Source organism: Rhea americana, unplaced genomic scaffold, assembly GCF_003343005.1.
Source record: "Rhea americana isolate MKP2758 unplaced genomic scaffold, rheAme1 scaffold_283, whole genome shotgun sequence".
Classification (NCBI taxonomy): domain Eukaryota; kingdom Metazoa; phylum Chordata; class Aves; order Rheiformes; family Rheidae; genus Rhea; species Rhea americana.
This window is the reverse complement of record NW_028186405.1, coordinates 413,161-438,600: the sequence shown is the minus strand read 5'-3', so window position 1 is coordinate 438,600 and position 25,440 is coordinate 413,161. Positions and strand designations below refer to the sequence as shown.

The window sequence follows — 25,440 nt, the reverse complement described above, 5'->3', positions numbered from 1 at the left end:
CATAATACATGAAGATGGATCACAATATTGAGAACCGGATTTAGGTATTCCATAATCACTCAAAGCATGTTCAATCTTTGCTTTCACAGAGCTGTGAGTGTGCATGAAGAAAGGACATACAGTGTTCTGGGGCAAAGCTGCAAAACAGTCTCCTGTATTTCCCAAAGGAAATTCAGTGTTTTCCACAGCTGAGTAAGTTGGTTTTTAAATTATACAACTCATATGGATATTGTGCTTCCGTATTACAGGTAAATATCCCCCTTCCCACAGTCTGTGTTCTTTCTTGTCCCCTGACAGAATTCATAGGGATGAGAAATGCTATGTGGGTTTTTTTTTCCCACTTTGTCTTGTTGTTGTTGCTGCTGCTGTTTTTAAAGTTGGAGGTATTAATCTGTCCTAAGTAGAAATATTTTAATATTTAGAACAATAGCCTGTACACAAGCCTATCTTGAAGCAGGGAACTCGCTACAAGGAATAGATTAGATGTGTCTTAAAATATTTAAGAGGAGTGTGAACAAATATAAAGGTAATTTCAAATATGTAAAGATAATTGTTTTATTCAAAATAATAAACATGGTCATCTTACAATAGCTACATAGAGCCAATGTATGATTCTGCTACACATTTAGTTCCAGACAGGAAATAAGAACACAGTATAGTAACCTGGAAGAGGTACAGCCCTTCTTTGCAACACAAAAATCAGCCCAATTCAGATTTAAAAAGTTTTCCAGCTCAAAAGGAGCAGAGAGAGACCAGGCCTTGGTAAGCTCCTTACATAGATGAGCAGTAGCTGTTGCTACTTGTCTGCAAACATAGAATCTTGCTACTTGCAATGAAAGGCAGATTTTGCTCAGCCTCGAAGCTCCCCATGCTGTACAACGTRCAGGCAAGTTCTGTCTTCTGTTAGTCAGGCAGACAAGTGCCACAGCTATTCTCATACCAAATCTCAGAGCGAACCTTTCCTTGTCTGTCAAATGGGACATTCCCTCCAGTTTACAACACACTTTCACGCTTTTGAGATCAAGTGAGAGTAGTGTCCTCTTGTCTCTCAGGGTGTTTYACTACCTCCGCTCCCAGGGGAGCTGGTCCATGCCTAAGCCTCCCCTCCCATGTTTGTCTGAAGTCAAACTTTTAAAGTATGTCATCCGGAAATGCAGTTCACATCAGTCATGCCTATGTTCTCATGAGGAGGTAAGATCCCTTTCAGTCCCTAAAAGTCCTGTATGCCCCATAACAACTGGTTCAGCATTTGAAAGGCAATACAGCAAGAAGAGATGAAGAATTGGATCCTGGGAAGYTTCCTTATTCCTCTCACCTTCAACAAGAGAAAAGAAAAGAGGTATTTTCATGAGGTCAAAAGTACTGTTGGTCTGGAAGGAATCCACAGCCACTCAAGTCACTAGGGAGGAAGTTTGGCTTGAGAGGAAGTCTTAAATATGCTTAGCATAGATGCTTAGCAGCAGCTGGTGTTGGTAGTGAGAAGATGGGCAGCCATGAATACAACACAGGAGAACCTGGGAACAGCTAAGGGCAGGTAGGCAACCACTGCAAGTTCCTCCTCCCTTCTGTAAAGGCAGACAAACGTAATGGAACAGAATTGAAAAAGTGAATCTGTCAGACACTGACTGTGACTTTACAAAAGTACGGCTCTGTGGTCACTCTGCAGCACCTATACATGAAGGATAAAAGATTTCTATAGGATGACTATTTTGAACAAGCAAGAAAACAAGCAGAAGAACATTTTAGAACATGTTTTTTCAACTGGAAAGTCAGGCTTTATTGGCAATAATACATGGTGTAGAAATCAAACAATATTTCTCTAGAGGACCATTATCAGCTTTGTTTGTACTGTGCTCCTGAAGCCAGGAATACAACGGAAAGACAGTCCTACTGGGTTTGGATAAAAGAGGTTAGTAGACCTTCTCAAAAGTGCTGCTGGAGCAATAGATTCTTCACTGGTGAGGGAGTTGCAATATCTCTGGGGGAGCGTGAGAAGGAGACTGGATCTGGTGAAGCAAGGAACARTGCTATTTTTTCCCTAGCTGAGGATTAGCTGCAGGCAACCCAAGAATCACTGCTTAACAACCCATTTCTACCATCAGCAGCAGAACTAACACAGCAGGAGCTGTTRGAAGTTTTATGAAAACTCACCTTGGCAAAAAAGAACATGCCTTTAACAATGCTAGCAAAATGCATTAAAGCCATTTCCCTCACACTTACTCTTAGCGTGGTCAAGGTGAATGAAAGAATTACTAAATGTTTGGGAGAAGTCAAAGAGAGAAATTTGGTACCGAAACACCTAAGGAAAAACTACATGATAAAGTAAATCTCGGTTATGTATGACAAAGTCCAACACCTATTTCATTTTTTAAATATAYATGTACTATAGAAAGTAAATTTCCTGTCTTTTAGAGGTCTTGCCATGAATAAAAACAAATTCTAAACACTTGCCATTTGGAGGCATTGAAAGCATGTTATCTATGTGAAGGCTATAAAAATACAGTCAATTACCTGGAAATCACTACGATTCTTCTTTCAGCTGTTAGATACTTCTAGGCAGAACTTGCTTTAGGCAAGCCTGGAGCCTTTGTCATTAAATCTCTATTCCACGTTTTGGACAAAAATAAAAGAAGCACTTGCAGAAACTGCTTTTTAATACGATACTGTGTTAACTGATTACGTAGACCTCCAACTCAAGGCATRATTTAGTCCCCCACATCATGATTAAACCATCTAGTGGAAACTATATTTGTTTTGCTCATAGGTACATTTTTCTTTTCCCCCTCATTCTATGTGTGTGTCTTTATGTATGTTGTTACAGTAAGACATTTAATCAAGCTCTTTTGAAGTGGTAGAGTGGAAACAGCTGTATCTGACAATGTGCCGATGACATGAGGCTTAAAGCTGTCATGAGCTCCAGATTGTAAGCAGCACTAATATGTGGTTGGGAGGGTAGTGGCTTTCAGGTCATGGCATCTCCTTGAGGAATGCTTCTAAGCCAATCAGCTCAAGGTGGTGGCTCAAAGTCTTAAGGATCTGGTGGGCTTTCTTTCATTTAATACTCTTGAGGTCACGCTTCAAAGTGCCCTTTCTTCTCAAGATCTATCGGCCATATGTGGGGGTTCTAGAGCTGCTTTTTAGAGATCAGCTGTTTCAAGTTCATACTTAAAAATTAGAAATGTTCTGGATGACTGATTTTTCCACAACAAAAGGAGCTTAAAGCACATTTTAGAGTGCCTAATGTGTTCAAACAGTTCCTGGCTTGCAAACATTACAAGATGTAGGGCACCTAGAAACTTTCTCTGAATACAGAATTTTCTCAGCAGTATTCCCACTCTGAATAATTACTGCATAAATGTCTTCTGTCCAGGAAACTTGCACTTTCATTTCTTCACTCAGTGGCATTTGTTAGAACCAGGCTGCTTTAGTGAGATTAACACACATCCAAGTGAACACTGCTAGAACTAACACAAGTGCTTCTCACCGCGAAGGCTCTAAATGATTTTGTTTCAACTATGGTAAACACACCCGGTGGGAATGCATTTTTTAGGATGTATTCAGAAAGATACAGGGGCTAGGGAAGGTAATACCTCTAAATTACCGACACAGACAGAGGAGAAGGGAGCCCTGCAAGAAAYGATTTGTAGCTCTTAAAGCAGACCCCCACCCAAAACCACTGCCTGGATTCTCCTCTCCACTTCAGCTCTGCTGGGGAAGCTGGCTCTGTGCTGACTCTTACTCATCTGAAAATGAACAAACGTAACCTGAGGAATGCCCACMTCTTCAGTGAAATTTAAGAAAAACAACTCCCATTTGCAAAGAAGCACTACACTCTACAAAAAGTATCGCTCCTCTGAAATTTGACTGGAAATTACTCTAAGCAAGGTTAAATACACGTCTATCACAAATAAGGCCAATCATGAACATTATTAAGAGAACAGTTAGGTCTAAAGCTGGAATAATACCAGCCAGGTTTGTTTTTCTTTATGCCCAAGTTGTATTTCAGCTGCTGCTGCTATTGTACCGAAGTGCTATAATTCTTTTACACTCTGCAGAATGAACGTATATCAAAACTGCATCCAACAGGGAAGATTATGTTCAAGGAGCAGATATATATTTCAGCTCATGTGTGTTGTAATTGACTGTTCCTTTACTGGGCATATCTTACTTGCAAATACTTTACTCAATGTAATAAATGTTTTCGCAGTACTTTTCAGTCCTAACAGAATTAATTCAATGATAAATGATTCACCACCAATATTATGAAAATACGATCCTGTTGTGTTTTGCTTTTCAAAAACAATGGTTTGTATTTTTCAAATGAGTTGCATTTCTCCTGTAATTAAACACTTTCTTCTGTTTGTTTTTAAGCCTAAGATGTTTAGCCTCCTTAGTCACAACTATAATAAAATCTGAAGTCTCAGTATATTGTTCTCAGGCTCTGAAATTTCCGTGTCTTGTATTTTAAAATAAGAAAGCATATCACATCGAAGTCAATTATTAGAGTTGTTATCCTTTGTGCTTTGCAGCTCCATTTCTTGCATGTGAGCTGCTTATCCCAGAAGAGACCCTGGGCACATCCAAGGTGAAGCTCCCCAGAAGTACTGGGCCCTCAGGGTCACAATTAAAAGGGAGATAGCCCCAGGGAAAGAAGGATATTTAAATTGGAAATGACTGTAGAAAGTTTCAGCACAGCAGCTTCTGCATCCAAAGGGCTTATGCCTGGGGGCAAGTGGGAAGCAAGATTTCCTYCCAAAACCAAGAGGAACACATGAAAGACTGAAGAAAAGGAGGTAAAAGTGAGAATGCTGAGGACAAAATTGTTATGAATGATGGAAACCATCTGAAGGCTAAGGTGAGCATCTGAATTCCCTAACAACCAGTAAAAGATTGAATAGTTTGCAGCATTATTAGTACTTCTTACTGCCCCTAAGGGTGGTATTTTACAGAAGAGGTACCAGCAATAACACATAATATGCAATATTTATAAAGAAATGGAAACAAAAAAGTTGAAACCTGAATTTTATTTCAGGCTGAACTAGCTGAAAATCTCTCAGAATCCAGGCACTGGTCTAATCCTAAATAAGGAGGAATAAATAATTTAGGTGCCTTGGTATAGGGAATAAGGAGTTGGTGACAGAGTAGTGGGTTGTCAACTTGGAATCTGAAGGAGTGACTGGAGAAATGCAGGAAAAAAAAATATCCTGAAGAAAAGTAGAAAAGTTTGGTTAACTTGGAATACTGATCCAAAGTTCACTAAAATCAACAGGTACTGTCTCAAAGACCATAAGAAGAAACATTCTTGTTAAATGCTTTTATCATTCAATTGTTCTAAGAAAAATAACAACCCACTGGACAAACCAGAGGACTTCAGAGCTGCTACCGTATTTTCATTGAGGGGGAATGTGGGACAGATTTCTTGGCAACTAATACTAAATAGAGGCACACAAATGTATTTATGGAGCTGCAKGTGTGCATACAGTTGCACATTACATTCATACATCTCATTTTGACTCAACTACAAAAAGAATGCTTTCAGCTCTTTTGTGATGTATGAAAAATCAAAATAAAATCCTCTAGCAATATATTTTGCTTGAAATAAAGATATTTCTTTAGCATCTTGGCTCAGATAATTTTGCTGATCCTTCATATTCATAAAACAGCGAGAAGATATACAGACTATATCCAAAATAATAAAAAATGTTCCAGGTCACCACTCCGTTATCTGCATTTTCAAGCTATTAGAATGGGTCCTACACCACTTTGGCCGGGGCCCTTGCAGCATCTCTGACCAGTAGGCCAGTTGGCTTACTGCTGGAGAGCAGCTCTGGGCACTTTTAATTTACCAGTACAGATGTAGCTATTAAGTGTACAGGATTTCACTATGGCCAGCTAATTTGTATTCTGTCCTCCCTTGAAAGGTTGGGAGCTTCTGTGTTACCACATCCACATGATATTACTCACTGCCTAGAAAATCTCCTTATGAGTGACTTCTTTTCTTTCCACTCTGAAATGATTACGGTAAATTGGACAGTTAATAAAAATAAAACAACAAAACTGTACGGGAAACATGACAATCTTTCCTTCGATTGGTATTCTAGACAGGTCCAGTGAAAACCAGATACATCTTTCCCACTCTGTATCATTAAAATATTTATAAATAAGTCATGAACCATGTATATGATGCTTACCTAGTGAGTTAAACTTAGAAAAGCTTAAAGATGAGAAGCTTTATGTTGAAGATGATAAAAGTGGAATTATTTCTTTAAAAAGCTGAACATCAATATTTATGAGCTTTTAATTTAAAAATCAAGTTGCAGATATTTTTCTGATATAGTACATARTAATTACATATCAAGATACAACTTTTTCTAAACAGAGAAAAATTATTCTGATGTAGAATAATGAGCTAAGAATTATGAACAGGGTTGACTGATGATCTGAAAAAGAGTGTTGCAAATTTTCTATAAAAAATAAAACACTGCAAAATCCTCACAGTTGGCAGAAGTGATATAAACCCTTTTCAGCAAGGCAAGGAGGGGCAGGGAGGATGCTTTCTACTTCTAAATCATTTATATCTTACACTATTAGTAAAATTTCACATTTTTTATGTGAGAAGATGACCACCTTATCATAGTAATTTAATATTAAAACCATGTTTTGCTTGGAATACTTGATACTAGAAATTCTCAGGTCCGACGAACAGGATTAAGAAATAGTAAGAAATAGCTGCACCAAGACCCACTTTTTTTTTTTTTTTTTAAGAGACAGACAGACACGTCTACATTAACAAGTAGTGTAGCACAATGGACAGCAAAGCATCTGAGTGCTAAGGTAACATGACTATGTAATACATACTGCATTATGGTTTTTAATTTGAACTACTTCTGGGCTATCCCCATTACATCCAAATATTTTTTTCTCCTATTTAATTCCACAGTACAATGGTGATAATGGTTTGTGCAATGCAGTCCAAATTGAGCAAATGTTGTGCTGATTCAGTAAGTATCTATAGTAGATGCTACAACAAATTGTTGAGATGAGCTATAATAAATTGTTGAGATGATATTATCTTGCAAAAAGGATACTTGGGTCTTACTATGTTCCTAGGCTGATAAGCTTTACATCGCTTTACTAAATTTTAGAGTACTACCACTATGAGATAGAAGACCTCAGTCACTTCTGAAGATCTCTGAGAAACCTTACACATTTATATACATATCATATTTACACATTTACCATATTTATATGCAGTTATATAAGAACAAAATGCTTCCTAGAAACATTTTGAGAATACGATGAAATACAGAGAAGAAAACAGCAGCCATACCAACTCTGAGGATATTCTTTCAATATTTAGATATTCAGTCAAAAAAAGAAAACAGACTTACTGAAAGTATAAAGAACTATGATTTCTAAAATGTTATCCTAAGAAGTATGAATCAAAGAAATATAGATATTTTTGAGATTTTGAGTGTTTTTTCCCTTTTAGAGACGGAAGTTCTTTCTAATTTCATTTGAATAAATTATAATTTTTAAAATTATCTTGTTATCTTGTTTCTAGTTTTACTTAGGTTGGTTTTGGTTCTTAGGCCTGAAAGTTTTTTGCTTAAAACTGTGTATTGTCTTCTAATATATTTTGACTAAAATTACTAATATGTAACCTCAAGTTTAGCACTACAGAATTCTGTTGACAGGAATGTATTCTATCTTTCATTTATTACATAGACAAAGTATTAAATATTCAAGCTAAATTTTGGCCCATTTGTATCTATGGGTGTTCCCCCCTCAACACACACACCCCAAAGTGCGAAGGTAATTGAAAAGAAACTACAAGATTTAGTAAGAAATAGTAAAAAGTAAATATTTAATTCCTTTGGATCCTCATGTAATAAAACTGGGTATTAGCTTTCCTCTTCTTTTTTAAAAAGGAACTCGCATATAATCCTACATACTTCCGCGTCGAAGGACAAGCCTATCTTTGTCAACGGTACAACAGCAAAGTACCTCAGGTAAAATCACCTTTAAGCGTACTGAAGAACAATACTTGCCAGAAGTTCATCATATAGGAAAAGACATAAAGGTATTATTTAAAATGCCTGACAGAGTGGATCATGGAATAGACTTTCATTCTCTTTTTTATTAGTTAATAGAGATAGTACAAGAACCACCTTTCCAAACTATATTTAAAAGTAGATAAATATGTCTGAAAATAGAAATCTTTTTGAAGTATGTTAATAAACGTGTTGCTAGAATATTACACTAACGTAATCTGCAAGAACAGTGATTGGCTTGACAAATGAATGGCTTTACCCATTAGAAGAACAGATACAGCACAGGCTGAGAGGGCAACCACTCCAGCAACAAGTTTCTCCTCAACACAAAGGATTCAGCACTGTAGCAAGTTCATCAATTTAAGTAATGGATAGCATTAGGAAAGTACTTACATTAGGTCTTAATCCTGCTGCCATTTCATAATACTTCTCAGCTTCTTCATTGAGACTAGCTTGTCTATCAGGACAGAAAAAAAAAATAGTACAGTTAACTTCATTTTTCTTCAGTTAAAAAGAAGGCATATTTAAAAATAATATCAAAATTCTGCAATTACTCCTCACCATTTAAGGATATTAGCCTAACAAGCACAAAGTATCTCAACCTAGAATACTTTTGTAGTTCAGAATATCCTTTATATCTAACAAAACCCTCTTTCTATATTGTCTTTTCAGTTCTGAAACAGTATTAGTATACATTAGACAGAAATGCAGAAGACCAAATACTCATCTGGGGCAAAACTGGAGACATGCAAGTCTTCACCACAATAAAATCTGGCCCAGTTTTTGTAAAACCTGTCATACTTCAAAAGTACATTATGAAGCTGTTGGTCAATAAATAATATAGTTTATGTTTTTGTGCCTCCCCAAGAACACCATCATTCAATAAAAAAGAATGCAGTGAATAAAATGATTTCTCAAAAATGGGTTTCCATGATTCACAGAATTCATTTGGAAGAGAGAGTTCAGATTTCAACATCTACTCACATCAGACTGAGAGGATATTTTAACTTAGATCTCCCATACCCAAGGAGAATGGGATCGGTTTCTGGGTGTACGAACAACTACCAACCCATGTTTTCCTTTTCCATATTATTATAGATGCCAATGACACTCTCCTAGGAGTTTAATTTCTAGAAGTTTATTTCTTCATTCCCTCAGGTATCAGTATAATACCTGGATGAAAACACAGTATACTGCCAAAGAAATTAAAACTTTTTTTTTGTTTGTTTCATCAGGTCCTTTTTTATCTCTTCTCATTACCTTCTTCTTTTGTCTCCAGCTTCTCAATTTCCCTCTCATTTTTCGTTTTGGCTACTGGCTCACAGATATAAGTTAATCACATAAATGTCACAAGAAAGATGCTAGATGCATATGAACAATCAAGCAGGACTACCCAGCAGGCCACTTTTCCCCTGTTATCATAATAATGATTCAAATGAAGGGAAAAAAATGACAATTGCTTTTTCTATGAAGCATTAGGTATTAAAAAAAGCCCAGACATTACTTTGCAAATGTATCAATTCAGTGGCTCAAGTGGTTAGAAATGACTGAATGTCTAAAAACATTAATTTAACACGCTTCTGAATCACTCCCGCTGGGCATTAGCAGCACCTGAAACTACTGAACAAGAACAAAACAGATCAAAACTCAAACTTCTGAATTTAAGGACCTAATAAAAGGCATAACAAACTAAACATGTCATAGTGTTTTCTTCTTCTTTTTACACTGAACTGTCAGGAAAGAAAGTATTTCTGAATGCAGTGAAATTCTGCACCTATACAAGGTGCCCTCCCCAGAAGGCAGAGACAGACAGTACCCTTTACCTCAAAAAGAAGTGCTGTTGGCATGTGAACATGGAACAAATTAAAATCCTGTCCCCTTTTAACCCAGTGGAAATGTATTGCTTTTTATTCTTCCCATAAATACATCTTTAAATTTGGATCATTAATTTCCAAGTTAAAATCAGTTTGAATTTATAGTTCACTATTAAAAATGGTTTATACAAATGAATGTAAACCACACTAATCTGTTCAGGAAAATTCAAGTCCCATTACTGGGACATTCAGGAGCAATTCCTTTATTTGAGATGCAGCAGAATTCTGGTTCACATTTTCACTAGAAATCAAAACTAGAAATTCATTATGTTAAGGCCTGGAACGGCTTTCCCTTGAGAAAAATAAAAGGCATAGAGGTAGGAAATTGCAGTAACCCTATGCCACTAAGCAGTAAAGGGCTCTGGATCAGTGTCAAACAATGGAAGATCACTACTAAAGGAAATGTAATTCACAGCAGAATAAAGCATTAGATAAAAAAATGGCAATAGAAAAGGAGGAAAAAGGAAGCAAGGAGAAGTTGGGAAGATAGAGCCCTTTTCATAATTTTAACTTATATTTCAACCTTTTTCCTAAATCTTTTCATGAGGACTGGCCTTGAAAACACATCTGAATTCCACTAATTAACACCTAGCTTTTAATCTTATTGCAAGGGATAAAAATGTCTCCTCACTTTGCTCTCTCATATCCTCCAACCTAAGCCTCCAGACCTACAATACATGACTCCTAGGTTTTTTGACACCCAAGGTGAATTCAAGTTTGATTCTTTTTACATTTATATTGATCACTAGAAAACACTGCTTTAATAGAAAATGACCATGTTGACTGGTTTTGATACATAAATATTTGACTGGGAAAGGGATGTTGTTAACTGGCAGATTGGCACAAAGCCTCAGACTTCCTGTTTCTGATTTTTAAATGAAATTCCAGCTAGGAAAAAGATGTTTCTTCTTCAAGAGGTTCCTATTCTAAAATACAGAATTTTGATTCTTAATGGATTTTTTTGAGTCACAATAAACCATAATCAGATTCCATATACGCAATCCTTCACCCACATTTCTGCTGTGTAACAGTAATAGAATTACATGCATACACGTGCATGTATACATTTAAACACACATACAATAATTTAAGAGTGAATTAAGTCTGCTTAGGCAGTAAGATAAGGGTGAGCTTGTGCCTATGACAGCYGGCAATTACGCTGCATGTTCAAACAGGCAACTTAATTTGGAGAGCCCAAATGCTCCAAGGGAAATTCATGACAAAATAAAGATCATGTCACGTAGTATGGCTCTAGTTTAAATTTCTGTTTTCAAATAGCCAATAATGTGCAATAACTCCACGTAATATGAGTGTTGCCCGGAGCAACCCATTGTCCTACCGAAGTATGAAGAACCTAATTATTCCTACAAAACGTGCTTTAAAGCAAAGCTCGTCTCTCTACGCTTCTTCTCATTTGGAGACAACGTTAAGCCCTTTTGCTCCTTCTAATTAGTATAGGGATCCCACTACACTGCCAGTCCTCACAGTAATTATATAAGCCTTACATTACCAGAAACCTATTCTGCAGCAGCTCACCTCAGCATACTACTAGAAAGTGAAAATTAACACTGTTAATAAGTGATTCCTCTTAGTCACTAAAGCCATTAACTATTTCAAATATATACCTCATCACATGCCATTAAAAAGTATGTTGCTTTCCTGAAAGGCTTCAAAAACTGAGGCTATAAGCAACAGCATAGTAAATACTACAAAAGTAACACACACAAACAATTATCGTTTTAAGAAGAACCACTTGAAGGGCAAAATGACCCTTGAATGAAGCTGTTTGAAAGGTAAATCTGGTACAAAAAACAACTTTTAAAAGTGAGTACTGTGAAAGCTAAAAGTTACCAGATTGTYGCAAAGAAATTAATTACATTCATTCTACATTCTCACTCCCATTGCAGATGATTCGATTCATCTGGCATTGCGTTATCAGGATTCTACAGAAGTCAGCAGTGCAAAAACTCAATAACTATGTTCATGTAATTAGAACAGGGAAGGTCCCTTAACGATGCGAGCAGAGCTAAACTTTTTTTTCCCCTTTGGCTTCAGCTGCTAGAATTGGTCACAAAGACAGGACGTAAACAGTTTTGCAGGACCTGCCTAAGGAGCAGAAGTCTCTTTTCTGCACCCACTAAACTAAGAACAGGCTTTCTATAAATCCAGCTATTGCTTTTGGACAAAGTTAACAATGCTGTTTCAAACTTATGGGAAAAGAGAAAGAGAAAAGAGAAAAAGAAATGCAGTACATGCTTTGTTCAAAATTTTTCAAAGCTCATTAATATTTATTTATTAAGACTTMATTTTAATTTAAACATTTTGATTAGAGAGTAAAGGAATAAAAACACAAAATATTTTAGCACTAGAGCAGAAAATAATTCATACTTGGAAACAGTCTGTGATCATTCTCAATCTAAAGCAGTTGTAAACCCAGTTCTACAGAATTTGTCTGCAATTCTGAAGAAATGTCTGCATGTTTCTAAATCTTGCGATGCTCCTTGGGATAACTGGAAATGCGAGTATGATAGGAGACAAAGATGTTATCTTTCTAATTCTGCAGTATATCACTTGCAAGATTATTTGGTCTGAAAAATGTTAGAAATTACACAAAAAGTCTTTGCTGTTATTACCTCCCTGTCATTTTGGACACCTAGCTCAGCATCCAGATCGATACCAATTCCTGTCTCTTCTTAATCCACAAGACACCTTAAAAATTTATCCTTTCTCACCACAGTTAACTCATTTTGATGCCTTGTTAACTACCGTAATACAATGTTTTTCTTTCCCTTACAGGTGTTCAGTCCATTCAAAATTCTTACCCACTTGCCAGTCAGTTTTTATAGCTCTCTATAGTACTTCATTAGCAGTCACTTGCCTATATGTAACTACTATATTTAATAATTTCAGCCTTTCATTTATGATTCTCTTTAGCATCACCTGTACCGTATCACTCTATGCSAGTCTACGTATTGTCTTATTTTTTTCCTTATTTGTATCCTTTATATCTGTTTTTCTTTCAGAATCATCTCTGTTCTCTATCATTCTAAATATCCTGAAAATCAGCTTCCTCTGAAGTCCCACAAACTCATGACAGATTTATAGCTGCTCTGTACTAACATATGAACATACATCGTGTTTGTCTGGTGACTATTATACAAACAATATATTGAATAAATTGTCAGATAAAACAGTGAACAAAGGCAGGCAGAAACACCAGTCAGGATCTTAGGGTAGGATCATAGTCTTTTAGCAACAATCAGCCAGATCATAAYACATGTGTTTTTCAGCAAATACTTGGCAGCACTGAATTTAACTTTGCGACCCRGACTCTTGCTAAATCATCAAAACAAGCTAAGACTCCATTAGGAAGACATTAGGATCCTTCACAAAGAAACTTGAATATTTAAATGAAAAATCAAACCAATAGGGTATTCCCACAGGAGCACTAGTTAAACCAACAGCATTTTTTTTAAAGGTTYTGTGTTTCTAGGTTTTGTATCTTTGTTTTTTAAGGTTTTGATTTGTGTCTACAGTTAAAATAGAGAATGCACTTTACAATCACTGAGCTCAATGCTGGTCAAAACCACCTAAAGGTGCCCAATCCCAATCAGGTCAAGTTGGATATCTGTGACCAATACAAGTTACACTGGCACAGATCTGGCTGGAGGATTGAATAAAAAATACCCATATACATAGATGTAAATACATATGCCTTCAAGATCTGAGCTACTTCACTCAGTGGTCACAGAGCAAGCGAGAGATGTATTAATCTTGGTTTCAGAACAGTATTTATCAACCTTTTTATTAGATCTGTTTCACCATATTTTTAAAAATCGAAAAATTATGGCACTGTATACTATTAAATCATCTTCCATGTCTCACCGCTGAAACTCGTAGGAGGCTAGCACTCTACGCCCTTCTGGATTCATGCCTTCATATCTAATTTGCTATGCTTATTTCTATGAATTTGATTCATTAAAATAAATGTTTGAAATTAATGAATACTATTTTGAGAAGATAATGTTTAAAATATAATCAGGAGAAAGGGAAGAATCTTTAAAGGAACTCATATTTCTCTTGGAGGTTGATCTAATGTTTATCAGTGAACCTTTTGTCCTGGCTTCCTTCCTAATGTAAGAGTTATTTCTCAAAGGGCATTTTAGGGCTTATTTCAAAATCCTAGTATAGAAACTTTCACTCTGAAATGTAGGTCACTCAGCTGAAGCTGATTCTACCCTATTATTAATACTATTTTCTTTCCTTTTCTTTTCCTTTTATTTTATATTCTAAATGTTAAAAAGTATAAACAGCCAAGCAAGAAATCTTCATTAGAGAAACAATCCTAATAACAGCTTTGTGCTAATGAAGTATATTTTTTATTCTCCTTTCAGGCATTTTCTAAATATAAATATAACCTAAATGAAATCAAGTGTTCTTATACCTGTTAAGTATGCAATAGATAATAATTAGATAGTTATCCTAGAAATAAGCACTGTGGATACCTATTATTGCAACATTGGTTTAATGATACTGCTCAGGCAGAAGCTTAATTTTACTGAATATCTAGGTGTGCCAGCTTCAAAAGCAAAAAGCCTACAATTTTATTCTATTCAGATAAGAGAACAAAAGAGGAGACTACATTTTAAATCATAGATTCTGATAATAACATTAATTGCTCCTGTGTCTCAAAGTTATTGTTAGTTTGAGACTATATGGGTTTATGGTTATCATAATGTTCCCTTCTGATGTTAATAAAAAAACAGCTATGTTCAATATTATCTAGTTAAAGCCAGATCAAAATTACAGTCTCTTATTTGCAGTTGCTATGTGTCCTAAATCATTAAAAATTAGGAGACAGGAAATCTTGCAGAAGGCTCTTCAGAAAAGAAGAGACGCTTGTTCTCATATGCCAGCAAAAAGGATTACCTCCTTGTGAACAACAGAAATTTCGAAGGTAATAAATTATGAGTTAACACACAGAAAATTAAAAATAGATAGTGCTAAACTGTGCAAAAGTTTCACTCCAGTTCTTTTTACCTTACTACTACTAATGAATTATTCAAAACAGGCACTGGGGTTTAAAAAACCCCATGTAAGCAAAGACTGTAGAGACTCCCCTGAAAAGAAGGGAGAATATCAAGTAAGGCAGATGTAAAAGCACTAACCTGAGCATATGGGCTGCATTGAAAACAACATCAAATTCTGTATTATCTAGTTCAGCCGCTTTCTTTGCCATCTCAGCTGCTTCTATCAGGCGGGATTCTTCTAGGAGAAACTGACCTGCAATGGAGTAGGTGAATGTGAACCCACAGAAAAAAAAATATTCAGACAATATAGTCAGGAAAAGAATTTTTAAAAGATGCCCCAGGTTTAGTGTTTGGTCATTTGTTGCTCTTCTCTGTGTTTCAGTATCTTTAAAAAGATAGTAAAAATAGGGGAAAAAATGCAGTAGACATGATTGGTAATAGCTGCAGTATTTGCGGAAGATATATATGAATAGTGAAAATGATACAGTACAACTCAGCCTTCAAGAAACAATACCCCAGTCTCTGAGAAGTCTGCCATTAAAGAAACTGCCCTTCTGCCCATACATTAACCTTCACTTCCTCAAGGAAAACGAAATAAAATAGCCCACACAAAACCACATTCCCATTTTAAGAGCATATCTCAAAACCAGATTATCAAATAATCTAAGCTTTATGACAATAACCAGATTCTCAAATTCTTCTAGGTTTTGTATATGAACACAAGTTATATTCCCACAACTTCAGACATCAAAATTCAGTAACAAGAAGCAATTCAAAAGGAAATAACAGAAAATTGGTGAGCAAACCATGATGAGAATAAGCCAGGAAAGTAAAACAGAGTTAAATTACTACATCAATTTCTTATCACTCTGTAATTCCATCTGTATCTCCTCCAGATAATATGGACATAGCAGACTGATGCACAGGTCTACCTGTTGCTTTATGAAGGGAAAGCATTTTCTGGGAGACTACACACTGTAATTTTTCAGGAAATTTTATTTTGCAATATTAGTGAGAAGAAAATACGGATGCTTCTCAGCTTCTCTCCTTACAAAATGGGAGCTGACTGAGGTGTTGTTGTTTTGTGCTGTTTTTCTTCTCCCCAGCATAGATTCCTGAGTATTGCAAGGTTATGATCTACATTTTATTCAAAATGCCTTACTTATTTCATTCTTAAAACATTTAAGAGAGTTTTATTTACTAAAGGAATCGGAGGAGATTTGATTATCTACACACTTGTCAAGAGTAACAAAACTCCCAGGTGTGCTCTCCTGCAGGCAGAAAATCTCTCTTTCTGCCATCATCACTACCATTGGCCTAAACAGGGATGCCAGGCTCTTGTGCATATAGCCAGACAACTCAGTTACCTCCGCCAAAAGCAATGAAAAGAAAGCAATCAGACAGTCCATACTCTGAGTTTGTTCTTTACATGTTGCAGCTGAACAATAAATTCAGATCTGAGGACAACGCTGCACTAGAGGTTGCTTTAGATGCAATAAAACTATAACTTTACCATATCATTTAATATGATGTTTCATTTAGGTATTTAGGTACAAATGTTGTAGTAAGTACTACTTGATAGAACTTGATTTTACACCTTCTAAATTACTAAGTTAATATGGCAACATTTCTGCATTATTAAGGCGTAATTGGTAATCTTCACTGGGCTTAATGTGGTGGTTGATGGGAAAATAATTTCTTCAGCTTTAGATTATAAAGGATGCTTTGCTACAGAACGATTATATACGTATACCTTGATGAACTGCTGTTTTATCACTTATTTCAGTAGCCCTAGGAGACTCACAACAGGCATCATTTTACAAGTTTCCTACAGCAGTTCTTACAGTATATCACATTCTGTGTTAATTCAAAAGATAGCTAATATCAAGTGACTGTATTTTTACAAAGTAGTAACGGCAGATATCAAAGGGCAAATGTAAAAAAGCTGAGGCCATGTCCCTAGTGACATCAATTCTTAAACCAAGTGAAAACTGAAAATAATGAATAATTAAGCGTTAGCCAAACTTTAACTGAAGTATAGTAGTTTTAAAAGAAAAACACATAGCAACTAGTAAAACTCCATAAAAAATGAGTTTTCCTTTGAAGAAGAAAAAAAACTTTGGAAGGTGCTCAAGTTCTACTCCTTATAATGATTTTTTCGCACCTAATTTCAAAAATGTGTTATTTTTTCATCAAGGACTTTTCAAAGGCTTTCAGCTGTCTAGCCTCTGCCTCTACATAATCTTGTATTTGGAAAAGCTACATTAAAGTATGGTGATTATACCTTCCAGCATCCCATCCCTCCTTTTTCACCTTAGTCTATAAAGTAAGTTCATTCAACCAGAAATTGAATGATCATGGACGTCACTGGCCATAAGTCTTTTGAGGAGCAACAGTCCATGAGCAAACGACCTCCTCTCATGGAGACAGATTTTTTCTCTCTTGCTTGCTTCCTAGGCTCATACCTTCCCTGTTACCTATATGTGATAGGCACATGCAGAAAATCCACTTGACCAGAGCTAGCAAGGTCTGCAGACGTGTAGTGAACCCAGAAGTGCGTGGGAACCATCCCTCCTACTGTTCATAATCTCAATACCAAAAGCGATGAAAGACTGCTTTCCTAGCTTTTTGTTTTCTCCACAGATACATTTCAATTTGGCGAAAGATAAAAGATTTACTCAGTTATCTGTTGTCTTAGTTATTCAGATCTGCAAAATGTCTCGGAAAAACATTCTGTTGCCTTTCTGCATTCATGGCATAATATTTGCTTGCTACAGTTAAACCCACATTCAGCTATGTGCCACCTTTCCATGCATTAGGATGCATTGTCTCCCAGAAAAGATTATTGCCAAAAAGGCTTTCTGACACAGAATAGCAAAAACAACAAAAAAGAAAACACATGAAAACAGTTTGCGTTATAAATTAATTTGTCTTCTGAATTAGAAGCCATTGCTTCAGCCATTAATAGAGATGTCCTAGGGAGAAAAAGAAAGTACAGAAAAGCTACCTTTTTATTTTATTTTTTTTCTGGCATACCACATCAGGGCATGCTACATAAATGGACAAACTCAGATATGACTCCAAAAATTCCTATGTATAGAAGAAATCCTCTCTCATACAAGTACTTCTACCAGTTTCAACAGACAGTTTGATCTCTTGATTTGGGCTGAACTATCTTTTTTTTTTAAAAAGAAATCTTTAAAAACAAGCTCAACCAATTGTTCATTAATTCTCTGCCAACAAATGAACTAAGGCAGTATCCCTAATCTTTAGGTCCACGGCAAGGAAAACTAACCTTAAACTGTCAACAGGAAGGTTTCTTTGTTAATGAAAGCACTCAATCAGCAGAATGAGTCACCAGTAAGCAGATGTGCTCTTTATACAGTCAGTAAGGGGGAAGAAAGAGGACATAACCTTTCAGACTTACAGATACAGTGAATCTTTTAGAACGTTCTGACAAAATCAATATACTTCATTTAGGGAAAATATTTTGCAGCTTCAAATTTACAAAAGAAGTCAGCTATTCATAAGGCTCTTAATTCCACAGGGAGGGAGAGGGAAGAGGCATTCTCTCATTGTTGTCTCAGACCACAATCATTCAAGGGTTTTAGAGACAGCTCTCTAGGACCATATTTCTGATTTTCAGTATGGAACATATCTCAGCACTGAACTTCAGACACAGATGTTATCTTACAGGGACTTACAACTATACTAACATGTAAAGTAATATTATATAATGGATGCATTCTACTTTATTTGACATATTCAACAAATTTCTTAACTCAAGATTCACTTATTAAAGCATTAAAATTATTTTATTTCATCCATGCAATTTCTCAAAAATATAACATTCTTGGGAACTATTTCAAACCAATATTAACAGTTTACTAGTACCCTTAAGCAACAAATACTAGACCTCTTTAAGATATTAGAATTCACCTCTAAGATCAATATACTACCACAAATATTTTGAAATTCCTGCATGCTTTAGATTTCTACAAGAAGTATAATTTAGAACAACATCTTAGAATAACTCTTTAAGAATAACTATTTACTTTTATGTAGAAGCAACTGTTTTGCAGTATGCTGTAGCTAAAAGCTGATTATTGTTAATTGCTTTTCTAGGACTTCAGCTACACCGTTAGTTTACGTGGCCACATCTGAAATGTTAGCAACAACTGAGCTAATGTTTTAAATTGTTAAACAGAAATTCACTCTCCAATTACTATTAGGTCTCATAAACGTGTCTCTATAAAAGGATAATCATTTTATATAACATATTAAAGGAGTACCCTAACTACAGGATTACTGAAGTTAACTCATAATAATTACAATTATTTTGTAACACCAGCCAATACAATAACTTCCCTCAGTCCTCCAAAAAAGAAAATTCTAGGACTATGCACTACCATAAACAAGTCTCTCCCCTATAGGAGTGGTAGTAATAATGGTGGTAATAACTCGTGCTAAGTGGGGAGGTGGTAGATGATATGTGACAGCCTCTTGACATCGACTACAGCATCCTTCAAAACCAAACCCTTCCAAGAGCCTGAAGGCAAACAGAAGAGGAGAGTGTCCTGTAATTGCCCTACTCGCATGTCCTCAGTACAAGAGAGTTAATTGGAGGCTGCTGATTAAATGTTTCCTTAATTTAATGAGCTATAAATATAATTGATGGCTACCTTTTCGATCTAGTTGCAAAGTCAATAACTGAGTGTATAGGTGGAAATTTCCAGTGGAGCTTTGAGAATTGCCAGGTTCTCCTGAAACACACATCAATTTTATTCACTTCTAAATCTGATTTAAGGAGAGATAGTCCATTTTGAAAACATTACCACTATTCCTATTAACATAATATACTAAATTCATGCACAAATGAACTGGATTGGCAGATTACAGGAAAATGCTACACTTCATTCATAAAAAAGCAGGCTTTCTAACTTTTCCTGTCAAGGCTATAAAGATGCGTCTTGCCAAGAGAAGAGCACTAGCATGGTAGAATATTGAGAGGGTGCTACAGGAGGATCAGAAGGGTTTGACCCACACACCCCTGGATCCAGGAACCACTTGTGTGAGGTCAAATTTACATTCTGGATTTTCTCCTTTGACAGGCAGTTGGAAAACAGCATGATTTATGAGACACTGCCCCATATCACACTCAAAGGTTTCTTATTGCAGACGTCATGACTCTGACTCTTGCCAGCTTTGTAAATTATGAAAGCTTGATTGTTTATTTGAATGAGAAACAACTTTTGGGAAAAGAGTCTTCTACAAGCTCTGGATCCATATAGATTTTCCTTCTTTAAGGAATGCGTGTATCTTATTATTATTCTAGAATGGGAGTGGGAAAAACATGGTTCAGGTTCAGATATGACCTCCAAATACACTGTTTGCTGTCTGGCACTACATTACTTTAGTAATAGAATTTTCCCCCTATATTGCTAGATAGCACAGAGATAAGTGTGGTCAAGTGTTCTTAAAAACCTTTGACAGCACAGAACGGAGTCAGTACTTCACTATCCTCTTAGGTATTTTTTCCTAAACTCCAAGATATCTAAGCACCAAAAAATAACATAAAAGCTGAATGATCCTACATCTACAGCCTTGTTCAAACCTGCTCTTTCTTGTAAATTATCAATAATGTTTTTGAGTCTGTATTTGAGCAGAAAGAATTTGAGGTAGTGTGTGCAAACTTCTTGTCTCTCAAGAATAAGCTAAAAGAATATAGTTTGAATTAAAAAAAAAAAGTGATTACAGTTCCTAGGAGCTCAAAAAATCAACTGATTCTAGACTTTTGTCAAAGTTTTTTAACAAATATTCATCCCCAGAAAAGAAAGCATATATCTCTGTATATGCCGCATAATTATTACTCTAAAATGACCATGAACATTTGTAATGCATTTTAAGTTTTGTGCCAACACCAGTTTAAAAGTCATAAATCTGAATCGGTAATTCTGCTGCTTTATTACAATATGAAATTTATTAATTGGTTGGGATACAGCTGTATGTAATAATTTTTCACGTTCAGAGCAGAAGGGCATTTGTGCTTTCCTCTAGAATGGGAAACCATTTACTAGAGAAACTACCTGAGCTTTTAATTCACTAAATAAAAATGAACTTGCACCATCTTTCTGAAGTTAAAATGTTCCTCTTCTTTTGCTCATTGGCAAAAATTCAACAGTACTTTCTACCAGAACAAAATGAGTTGCTGAAATAGTTCTTGCCACAACTGCTTTGAAAAGAACAATTTCGAATGTTCTTAGAATACCATTGGCTCTGCCCTTATTCAAATCTCAAAAATTTGCATTCTTGTCATGATATCTTTATTAACTTAAGCATACCTGAGTAAATCACCTTCTGACTAAACAGGAAAATATTTCTAATCCCATAACAGGGAATAGTTAGCATTTGCTTCTTTTAATAGATAGAGATTTGTAAGCAAGTACTTTGCATCACCTTTCTTATCCTCTTTAAAAAAAATGTTCTTCCATGGTATCAACTCAAAAAAAAAAAAAAAAAATTGAGAAGTTAAGACTCAGCTGTCACATCTGTTTATAGTAAGCTTCACTAGTGCATTCATAGCATTTTCAAATTCCACCAGAAACCAAAATAAGGATCAAGTTTTGTGTGACCTAAATGCATTGTGTGTGTCTTTGAAGCACACAAAGCGGGTAAAAGATGTCTTGAGAACTGAACCACATCTGACTGGCAGCAGCAGAACTGCCACTGAAGGAGGCAGTGCCAGCTCTGCTGCGACAGCCAAGAGCAAAAGAGCAGATGTTACCAGAGATGCTCTCTGAATAGAGGGTTTGAATAGCTTTCTGTAGAAGAAATGAGAGGAAAGGCCCTGTCTGAGTTTACATCCAAAGCTTTTCAAGAGATGAATCAATGTTGCAAGATGCCAAGTCAACAGAAGTGACCTAATTTAACCGTTTCCTTTAAGAGCTTCAAAACAGATTCATTAGCTGTAAAGGACCAGTTCCCCAAAAAAGAGAGTGTTTGCTTAAAGATCTAGCTTTCAATGCCCGTTCAGACAATTTCTTGTTGAATGTGGAGGATTAGTCAGGGGCAAAGGGAATTTAGGCCAGGATGACCTAGATGATAGCAGAGTTCCATTTTGTTTTACTACTCCTTATATACCATTGCCTGTTTAAGCTGCTTTCTAGCTTTCTGGCTGAAAAGGCTGTTGGGGGTTCTCTCCTGATGGACTTACTCTGTCAAATGTTTCCCACCAAGAAGATTATTCCATGCAAATAAAAACGTGTAGAGACTACCGAAATCAGTGGGTGCTTTAACAGCACTATCTGCACTGGCTAGAAAGGTCTTTTCTGTTAGGCCTTTTTCTTTGCCTGAAAAAGCTATCTGTTGCTGAGCTAAATATACCATTGGATGACATCCAGAGCATGACCAGAGATAATAGAGAAAAAAATTAAATTATAAGCCTTTGGGACTTAATGACTGAACTTGTGACCACATCTGGACCACTGGAAGCTCTCAGTGAAACATAAGATTGATGATGAAAACATATAATACAGAGGAGCTGATGTTTTACAAATACTAAGCAAAATTCTGGACCCTATTCCATTCTCCAGGCACCTGGTGATGCATAAGGTTTGCAAAGGAAACTTTTGAATGGAAAGAACTATTCAGTCAAACCTTTTGTAGCCCTTCTATGTTATCTCCTCAAAAATCCTCATAATGAAATGGCATTCATGGGTCAAAATACATTATCATTAACAAAGCAGTCTCTGGGGGTGTTCATGCCACAAAGCTTTTACAGTATCCACAGAAACTCCAAATTTTGGCAAAGTAGAAGTAAAAAGCAACCCACATTTCCAGTACTGTCTCTAAGCTACAATTCCAATACCACATCTCTCAAGCAGTCTAGTATATTGTGCTGAGGAAGCAGAGTCAACTATATATTCAGGATGTCATAATGATTAGATTTAAGGATAAGCTCAAGGGAAGAGCCAGAAACATGGAAATTCCACAGCATTTAGGGTCAATGACTTAGCTTGCCTGGAAATACTCCACTACATTCCAGTTAAGTGATTGGTTCTAAAGGGAGTTTGGAATAAATACTTATTACAGTGGTTTGTAATCATCTCATTTTAATGTTGTGTGATAGCAACAGCCTAGAGAGCAGCAAAACAGACTTGACAATTTCTGCACACATATCTTTCTATGCTCATTAAATAGTTATTCATAGCTGCCAAAAAGCAGCAAACTAGACTTAAAATTGGTATATTCTTCTAAATAGTTCAGCTTCTGGTACAATCTTGCTGTTCAGTTTCAGTCTCAGAGCAAGAAACGCTGTCTATGTTAATAGCAGCTAACGATTTTGTTAAGTCAAAGTTATTGGAGAGTTCTTGGAGCAAAGAGGTTGGAAGCTATTAAGGTCTTTATGCTAGTTAGTTATGTCTATCGTCCCACTTTATGTTTCGGAATCCTGTCTTCCTTGAATTATATTTATTGATATTGTAAGAACAGGTATAAGCCATAATCCAAAATCAGGATTTTAATTTGATAGCACTGTATGCTCAAGACAGAGAGATCCTGCCTCCAAAGGACACGTGTTCTACATACGCATAAGTGATATTTCAGTATTCTAATCATGTTTTATAGTTTCCCTATTAAATCAGGATGTATTTTGACTAATCTTAGAACATCGAAAAGATTTAAAATTGAACATTCTCTCCCTCACCTTCCCCCCTAAGAAAAACCCACTTTCCTTTGTTGAAAGGTTCATGAGCATATACTGGGAATGTTGGCAAAGTGACTCAGTGACGGACATACTACATCTGGTTGGCTCTGACCACAACTCATCAAGGAATTTAATTTCCCAATACATAATCACCATGTAGCATCTGGTGTTCCCAGTGGAGCAGATCTATGCACTCTGCTTTATTTATTACTCAGCATACATTGCATTTAGCTAACCTGTCAGTCAGAGCTGAACAATTCACTAGAGCTATGAATTGTGAAGTCAGTTTTATGCATTTCATTGACAAAGATAAAAACTGACCTTCCTAGGGACTTGGTGACATTTCTTCCCATGGCATAAAACTCTTGAATAAAGCAATAAGACTTAGTAGCTCACAGCTGATTATTCTCTTGATCGTCAAGAGCATTTTGACATTTTATTTTTCATTATTACACTGCATTCTTTATACGAAAATTTCCTTAAATGTATGTGATAAAAACCAAAGTTTTCCTAAGCTGCTCTTCAGAGAATGGACAGACATAGCTCTAGCACTGAACAAAATAACGACACAAAAGGGGTATGTCACACATTAGAAGAAAATGGAATGCATATATTTAAATTCTCACACTAACATATGCAACCGTATGACTTAAAGATTGGAAAAAATGTTTTTTAAAAAATATCTGTATAAATTTCAATGAAATTTATTTTGAAGCTTAAACTATAGTAGCTGCTTTCTATTTTCAGTCTGAGACTTAGTAGTAGTAAAGCAGTCATCTTTRGAGACAGGATGGACACAATGTGCTTACAAATAAAAAGTGTAAATGCAGGCATTAATTGAAGTAAACTCAAAGCTCTATACTGAAACAATGAACAGAAAGACTTAGAACACGAAAAAAAGAAAAAAACAACAAGCATAACCTGATATAAAAAATCATGTAATAGGAGAAAACCTAAAAAACAACTCCTAAATTATCATAAACTCAAAAGGAAAGGTAAAAAAGAGTGAGAATGCCAGGGAACATTTTAATCTGTTCTGCCTTCAACAAGAGTATAGCTAATACTCTTCAATCTTACCTAATCTGACAGTGTGTTTTTCATTTTATTTTAAATCTGTAGCTGGAAAAGCTCTGAACAAGGCAGATGATCAATGTGAATTCCCTAATTAGGTGAATGCATAATTAATCTAATGAGAATAATCCATTTTTATAATGAAAAAAGAGAATTGTTAAGCAATTTAGAGTTATTAGAAACAATGTATTATTCAAAGGGAACTATTTTAAAAAGGAGGTCTCAATGGTGATTAATAAAACAGAGTTAATTTGAACATCCTGTTGGGTGCTAGACTTTCCCAATCCAATTAAGCCGTTACAGACATGAAGACCTTTGTACATATACTTATCTTGAAACCTCACTCCCCCTTTCTCTTTCTTTTTTTTCCTTCAAGCTTTCATTTTGTTGGAAAGTGGCTACTAAATGCACTTTAGAAGGCATGGTAGCAGCATCTATWTTTAGCAAGCAAGTAGAATGAACCTGTTTTAGCACCTTCTTTTTAAAAAGGCAAATTAAAAAGGAAATAGAAGAGCCTTGAAATAAAGATATTTCCACCACCGAAATTCCACTGTAACTTGGGGAGGGAGAAGAGGAGATTTGGTGKTTTTTGTTTTGCTTTTAAGTGAGAGCCAGTGCATAAAGCATCCAGCGACTTCAAAATCAACTGGACTGCAGTCCGGTCTTACTGTCCAGTCTTACTTCTGTCAGCCATCTCAACAAGATAC

General features: G+C 35.9%; 1 protein-coding gene across 1 annotated transcript in view; it reads right to left on the bottom strand.

Moving 5' to 3' along the window:
- The window catches only part of TMTC2 (transmembrane O-mannosyltransferase targeting cadherins 2), a 149,777-nt gene that overhangs the window by 18,929 nt on the left and 105,408 nt on the right, over positions 1–25,440 (bottom strand). Inside the window, exons 9-10 of the mRNA XM_085308817.1 lie at positions 15,097–15,211; positions 8,448–8,511 (exon numbers count right to left, since the gene is read on the bottom strand). Of these exons, the coding sequence (XP_085164943.1) occupies positions 8,448–8,511; positions 15,097–15,211 (179 nt within the window). The remainder of the gene's footprint in view (positions 1–8,447; positions 8,512–15,096; positions 15,212–25,440) is intronic.